The sequence below is a fragment of the Salvelinus namaycush genome, chromosome 35 (genome assembly GCF_016432855.1).
Source record: "Salvelinus namaycush isolate Seneca chromosome 35, SaNama_1.0, whole genome shotgun sequence".
Classification (NCBI taxonomy): Eukaryota; Metazoa; Chordata; class Actinopteri; order Salmoniformes; family Salmonidae; genus Salvelinus; species Salvelinus namaycush.
The window spans coordinates 18,781,642-18,788,865 of record NC_052341.1 but is presented as its reverse complement, the minus strand read 5'-3'; the positions used below and the strand labels follow the sequence as shown (position 1 = coordinate 18,788,865).

The 7,224-nt window shown below is 46.2% G+C and overlaps 1 protein-coding gene across 2 annotated transcripts; it reads left to right on the top strand.

Annotated features, from left to right (window-relative positions):
- The first annotated feature begins 773 nt into the window (after positions 1-773).
- On the top strand, positions 774-6,714 carry LOC120030084 (AP-4 complex accessory subunit Tepsin-like). 2 transcript variants are annotated; one of them, XM_038975421.1, is made up of 14 exons: positions 774-941; positions 1,274-1,400; positions 1,789-1,861; positions 2,007-2,098; positions 2,302-2,395; positions 2,529-2,596; positions 2,692-2,761; positions 4,173-4,244; positions 4,329-4,517; positions 4,609-4,798; positions 4,910-5,023; positions 5,127-5,205; positions 5,324-5,458; positions 5,626-6,714. In XM_038975421.1, the coding sequence occupies exons 2-14, from the start codon at positions 1,362-1,364 to the stop codon at positions 6,343-6,345; spliced, it is 1,935 nt and encodes a 644-aa protein (XP_038831349.1). In that variant the 5' UTR covers positions 774-941; positions 1,274-1,361; the 3' UTR covers positions 6,346-6,714. The 2 variants fall into 2 exon arrangements, with proteins under 2 accessions (XP_038831349.1, XP_038831348.1); XM_038975420.1 differs by having other exon boundaries at positions 4,173-4,517.
- Positions 6,715-7,224: the final 510 nt, after the last annotated feature.

Sequence of the window (7,224 nt, the reverse complement as noted above, 5' to 3'; positions counted from 1 at the left end):
CTCCTGTCTGCCTGTGGTAGTAGCTGTCACACACTTCCCATAAGCTGCAGCCTGAGGACATGATATTCAAAAGTCAGTATTTAGATCAAACTTCTGTTGGAGGATGATTGCGCTGGTTAGACTATATACATTATTGGTCAAGGCAGTGTTTCCCCTTGATTGTTTTTCTTGGTGAGGAACAAAGGCCCCCAAAGCATCATCCAGGGCCACAAGACAAATTCCTTGGCGGGCCACCCCGGTTAAACAATGGTAGGGGAAACACTGGGACATCTCATCTTCTCCTGACTGGAGTCCACACGTTTCTTCCAGACTTGATCAATACTTTTTGACGGTGGAAAAACAAGGAAAATATTTGAATAACAATGTAATGCCGTAGCATTAGCACTTGTACAATATTAGCATAGTATCATAGAAATAAAATGCAGTCGTAGAAAAAGATTTACTCAAACCATTGGATTATCCAAACCATGGACAGCGACATGTTTGTTGTTGACTCTGAATCAGGAAATGACACGCAAGTAATCTACGAACGTGATTTGTTAATTTGCAAATTAATCTATGGAGAAAAGGGAATATGATATTTTTTATTCGCCAATAGGTACCCTAACTCAAAAGTATTGGACCAATGGTATCGTATAAATCCTACCCATGGTTGTTTGATTGGCTACCTGTTATTATAGGCATCGCCTTCCGTGTCTGTGCCAAGGAAGCGATGTGCAGACGCATGTCGTTGTGTAATTGTGATAGGAATCACGTTCCCGAGTTCCCTGTAAGGATGAAGAATGAAGGATGTCGCGGTAGCTAGGATCAGAGCTATTCAGCATGTCTCCTATGTGGAGGCAGTGGAAATACTGAAGTGAGTAGAGATGAGATGGTAGTGTGTCCCAGTCTGCAGTGAATGTCATGCAGGAGAAGGATCCGACGCACTAACAGTGAAAAAGGTGAACTTTGTTGCGTTTATAGCGCAAGTGATACTTTTCACTAGTCTATCTAATATCAAATCTAAGAAGCTAGACATCATTGTGAAGTCACAAATATATTTCTGGATCTCCAGGGCTTTACAGCCGAAATGTTACAGGGAGTCCTGAATGAAGAGGTTCCCCCTCTCAGGTTCCAGAATATGAATAGACATTTAAATCCGACTGGAGTACAGTTTTTTTTGTTTGAAATTCAGGGTAGTAGCGTGAATTTGGTTAGTGTTTTTGGTAGTTAGTGTGAATTTGTTCATTCAAAACATATTTTGTTTTGGGGGATTTTTTACTACCCTTTACAGTAGGTGGCGGCAATACACTTTGAGTGTAGTCTGCCAATAAACCTCAAAGAAGAAGAGACGTGCCGCGTCTAGTCAATATTGCAAAACCATGGCAACATTCATGGAACGACTGTCTTTCCTTCAAAAAGTAGGTGCTATTTACAAATATAAACACTTGGAAATAATATTTTGATGTGTGTGTATATGTCACGTTTTAGGGAAACAGTAAATCGTTTTGTATATCCCATTACGCCCTCTGTTTACTGTACCACCACAGCAGCCTAGCGAACGTTAGCATGATAGCACATTATGACATCACACTCTGAACAGTTCGTATGTCATCATCAGACGAGACTTCTACCAGACTTGAGCTCTACAGTCCGTTGATATTTTTCTTCCCACACTGTATCACACTGTTTGTGCTATTTGCTATGAGGCCAAAAATGATGACATGGCAGCAATCCTTGCTAAATGGTCTAACGTTATTCTGAGGTTCACCTGTTGGCCAATCCATGCCTGATGATCTCTCCTCTCAGGTTCCCATTCTGATGAAAGCAACAGTAGATGATGAATCGCCTTGTCCTAGCTACCTCTTTGAAGAAATCGGAAGTATCCTTTTAACCCCATCACCTCCCACTGTATGATGATACAGTACTGTGTTCTGATATGAAAGATCATTTAGCAAGATTCACCTCTTTTCAATGTCAACCCAAAGACAGTACAGTATGCATCCTTTATCCTCCTGGCCGTGTAGAAATCTCCCAGGAGTCCACTGGGTGTGGTCAGTTCCTGTTGGAGTACCTGTTGAAGAGGCTGGAGGTAGAATCCTGCCATGTCAAAATAAAGGTGAGCTCAGCTAGCCAGGTTAGCAGGCTTTCACCTGCATTAAGAAACCCCAAACACTGAATTTTACCATAGTTTGTTAACTGAGGCTGAAGAGGAATCATGTAGAAGAATGCAGCTAATCTTCACCATAAATAATATAATGTATTAATCTGTTCCTCCTGAGCCTTATCCCTCTTCCCTTTCCATTGTTTCTGTCCTTCCAGGTTCTGAAGGTCTTCGTCCATCTCTGTGGCCACGGATCGCCTCACTTTCTGACAGAACTTAGACGGAACTCCACCTTCATCCAGCAGGCCTCAGGTGAGATGATGAACATGACGATGATGATATGACCACTAACACACCTCACTGTCTCCATTTCATCTTTCTATTTACGACAGTAGCATTTCAGAGAGCCATGAGTGTTCTACTGAATCTGTGTTTTTCCCTTCAGTTTACAGTGGTCCCCCTGATCCCATCCATGGCATTGCTCTGTATCAGAAAGTGAGGGCCACAGCACAGGTGGCCAAGAGAATGAGAGACAATGTCTAAGCCAATCACTATCCCTTTGTGTATCTCACACACACAATGCTAATCCTGTCATTATCTGTCTCCAGGACATAGTCAGGTTACTTTTCTCAGGCACAGCCTCTCCCCAGAGCAGCAAACTAGCCATGCCCAACATGGGTGAGTACATTATATTGTTGTTATTCCATGTTCTGCATGTCTACCTTACATTTACATGTTAGTCATTTAGCAGGTGCTCTTATCCAGCACTACTAACAATTAGTGCATTCATCTTAAGAAAGCTAGGTGGGACAACCACGTCTCAGTCATAGTAAGATGTTCCTCAATAAAGTAGCTATCAGTGAGGTCAGAACTAGTAAAGGGGAGAAAAAAAGTTAAGTGGTGAGGAGGTGGTGCGAGGCAGGGTGCTGTGGGATTATTTAAGATACTCTTTGAAGAGGTAGGGTTTCAGATTGTTTTGGAAGATGGGCAGGGACTCTGCTGTCCTAGCTTTAGAAGGAAGCTGGTTCCAACATTGGGGTACCAGGACAGAGAAGAGCTTGGACTGGGCTGACCGGGAGCTGCCCTCCTGTAGGGGTGGGAGGGCCAAAAGACTAGAGGTGGCAGAACAGAGTGCTCGGGTTGGGGTGTAGGGTTTGAGCCTGAAGGTAGGGAGGGGCAGTTCCTCTTGCTGTTCCGTAGGTAAGCACCATGGTCTTGTAGTGGATGCGAGCTTTGACTGGAAGCCAGTGGAGTGTGCTGAGGAGCGGGGTGACATGGGAGACCTTGGGAAGGTTCAACACAAGGTGGGTTGCAGTGTTAAGGATAAGTTGCAGGGGTTTGATGGCATAAGCGGAGAACCCAGCCAACAGCGAGTTGCAGTGGTCCAGACAGGAGAGGACAAGTGCCTGGATAAGGACCTGCGTTGCTTCCTGTGTGAGGTAGGGTCGTACTCTACGGATGTAGAGCATGAACCTGCAGGAGTGAGTCACTGCTTTGATGTTTGCAGAGAATGACATGGTGTCCAGGGTCATGCCCAGGTTCTTTGCACTCTGGGAGGGGGACACGTGGAGTTGTCAACTGTTATGGAGAGGTCTTTGAACGGGCAGGCCTTCCCTGGGAGGAAGAGCAGCTCCTTCTTGTTGAGCTTGAGGTGGTGGGCCAACATCCAAGCTGAGATATCTGCCAGGCACGCAGAGAATCGTGCTGCCACCTGTTGTCATAAAAGGAGAAGGAGAAAAGTAGTTGCGTAGCAATGATAGGAGAGACCATGTGAGGATATGACAGAGCCGAGTGACTTGATATATAGAGAGAAGAGACGACCTAGAACCGAGCCCTGGGGGACACTATCTCTGCCCTAATACTGCTACTAATGACAGACCTCTGGCTACTGAATTGATTACAATCAAGTTAACCCAATCCTTCTGACAGAGAGTTTGATGAAGAAAAATGGAGGGTGGAAGAGAAGAGATGGAGGGAGAGGAAGAGACGGGGGAAAGAGGGAGTGGATCGGAAGAGAGAGTGGAGAAAGGTAGAGAGACAATGGTTGTCTTTGATTGCTGAGGTCTGGGTTCTCTCTCTTTCCTGCCAGGCATCGGGTCGGAGTCTGCCCATGGATCCAGAATGCAGGGGTTTGGATACAGCCCAGGGAAGAAGATAACAAGTAGCCCTTTTGGAATACATTTCAAATGCATCCAGTCAAATCCATGTGCTGTCTGTCTCTTATATTGCTTTCTATTTCCGGCAGGTGGCGAGACCCTGATGGACAAGATCCATAAGGCTACTGAGTTTGTGGCCAGTGCGGTCCTGCCCCCAACAGAACTACAGGGTATCCGTCTCCATGACAACCACTACCAGGCGGTGGTGGTACCCTCAGGCCCTGTAGAGGTGGCAGTGCCAGCATATGCCTACACTGTGCCTCCTCACAGACCCAGAGGTTTGTTGGGTTTTTTAAATCGACTGTTATATTGCGGATAGATCATTAGGCTGTTACATATGGCCAGTTCCTTCTCTCTCATCCACCTCAGTTTCCCAGGGGTGTCCAGAGCAGGTGGGAGGGGGCTGGGAGGAGATTAACAGTGGCCATAGCTCCTCCCACAACTCATCTCAGGGGAACGCAGACCACAGCCAGGCCTCAGGGGGTGGGAGCAGCAAGTCGTATGGCACCGGGAGCCAATCGGAAGCCAGTAGGGACAGCTTCGGGGACCAATCAGAACGGTGAGTCAAAAAGAATATTAAATGATATAATACGTCTTCACCGTCAAAATACTAAATGAGTCAACCATTCTGAGTCTCCCTTTTTCTCCCTCATCCATCTTTCTCTGTCAGGGTGGAGGCCATGCAGTTAGGGGACTGTGGCCAGGAGATGGCGCTAATCAGCAGAATAACTGAGGGCTCCAAGGTCTTCCTGTCCAGAAAGGAGAGCCAGCACTTCATCAAGGAGTTAGTACTGACCAACATTCAACCCTTATTCCTCTCTACCTTCACCTTGATTTTTGTCCAGTGTCTTTTGGATATGGTTTAATTCCCTCCCCTTTGTCTGCAGGTGTTCCACTCTAAACTGTGAGGTGGTGGTGGAGCTGCTCTCTCGAAGACTGCAGGACCCATCACAGACTGTCCAGATGGTACAGTCAATTGACTGTCGGAATGTGCTGATATTTTTGACCAGATTTTTCTTGAAAAAGAAACACGATTTCAAATATCAAATATGTGAGAATGTGCCGTTTCCCTCGTACCCCCCAGAGGGCTCTGTGTGCCGTGGCCTGTCTCATGATCTCTGATCTGCTGTCTCTGGAGCAAATCTTCGGGGCGACCCAGAGGAGGCTGGCCCATCTGAGTGAGGAATCCCCAGGGGCTGTAGCCAACAAGGCCACCAAGGTAACACATAATAACAATCTAGTTATTAACTTTTATAACAATAAATCATGTAAAACCAGAGGGAGCATGGGAGTTAAAATCTAAGATGATGATCTACGATGATGGTTTATGAGCACATATTTAGTTTTGTATTGTAAAAACAAAAAAAGAATGGTTTTGCCTTCCAGATCCTTCGTCAATTTGAGGCTCTGATGGGCGTGCCAATCAGTGGTGCCAGACGTGATGCAGCAGCAGCCAGTATTGTTCTTTCATCCTCCTCGGACCAGCCCCCTACTCTCACATGTCCCGCACTTCTACTGCAAACACACCCAGGTGACACCACGGTCCTTAACCATCATAGAAGGAGAGAACCTGAGCTCTTACCTAGGGGGCGAACTCACCCCCCTCCCGTACCTGACCTGGGCTGGCCCCAAAGGGGTACATCTGAGAGGTTACTAAATTACAACCATGATGATGAGGATAGGTCTGCTACTCAGGATGAAGAGTTTGTGGAAAGTCAGACTGGGTTCAGGACTGGTGAGACCCAGCTCACCTCAGATCTTAAAGTTAAAGATCCAGAGCTCCATACAGAGAGGTACCCCATCCGACTCAAGGACCCCAAGATTGAGCAGCCCTGTGGGGGCAGACTCACTTTGTTCAGTGGCATGGAGCTGGTGACCAGAGGGAAGTCTGTGTGCCCATCAGCCCTTACAGAGAGGAATGGAGACATGGAGCCTGAGGCGGAAAAGAGAGACGGGACGGAACGTCTGAGAGTTGAAATGAAGAGCATTAGCCCTACAAACACACCGTTACTCTGCCTCGATGACAACAGTGATACAACGCCCACGTGCAACCTCACGCCCACCAGCAGCCAATCAACCTCAGCCTTTTCTTTCCTTAACCTCTGACCTCGAACGGTAATGCTTAGGATAATGTCACCATAAGTATGTCTGCTCTAAAACAACGATTATATGGTTTGTCACGGGAGCCAAGTCCACAGTATGTATAATTATGTTTTGCAAAAGTGGAGGTAATTTTCATGAGCTAGTTCAGGTTATTAAGAACAGTTGTTAGAGTAATATGTCTTCTGTTCTTTGCTGGTACTTGGTGCACTTCTTACTACTGTAAATATAAACATTGTATGAGTGTTATTTCACAAGTGTGTTTTATTTCTCCTGTTGACTCACATTCAATAGGAATGGGACTGGTTGTAGAGTGAAGTAATATTTGATATGCATATTATATACACTGCTCAAAAAAATAAAGGGAACACTTAAACAACACAATGTAACTCCAAGTCAATCACACTTCTGTGAAATCAAACTGTCCACTTAGGAAGCAACACTGATTGACAATAAATTTCACATGCTGTTGTGCAAATGGAATAGACAAAAGGTGGAAATTATAGGCAATTAGCAAGACACCCCCAATAAAGGAGTGGTTCTGCAGGTGGTGACCACAGACCACTTCTCAGTTCCTATGCTTCCTGGCTGATGTTTTGGTCACTTTTGAATGCTGGCGGTGCTTTCACTCTAGTGGTAGCATGAGACGGAGTCTACAACCCACACAAGTGGCTCAGGTAGTGCAGCTCATCCAGGATGGCACATCAATGCGAGCTGTGGCAAGAAGGTTTGCTGTGTCTGTCAGCGTAGTGTCCAGAGCATGGAGGCGCTACCAGGAGACAGGCCAGTACATCAGGAGACGTGGAGGAGGCCGTAGGAGGGCAACAACCCAGCAGCAGGACCGCTACCTCCGCCTTTGTGCAAGGAGGAGCAGGAGGAGCACTG

Excerpts from the sequence above, each read along its gene's own strand:
- LOC120030084 (XM_038975420.1), top strand. The coding sequence starts at position 1,362 with ATGGCAACATTCATGGAACGACTGTCTTTCCTTCAAAAA. Across the intron at positions 2,762-4,172 it reads ACTAGCCATGCCCAACATGG|GCATCGGGTCGGAGTCTGCC; the intron begins GTGAGTACATTA and ends CTTTCCTGCCAG. Across the intron at positions 5,206-5,323 it reads CATCACAGACTGTCCAGATG|AGGGCTCTGTGTGCCGTGGC; the intron begins GTACAGTCAATT and ends CGTACCCCCCAG.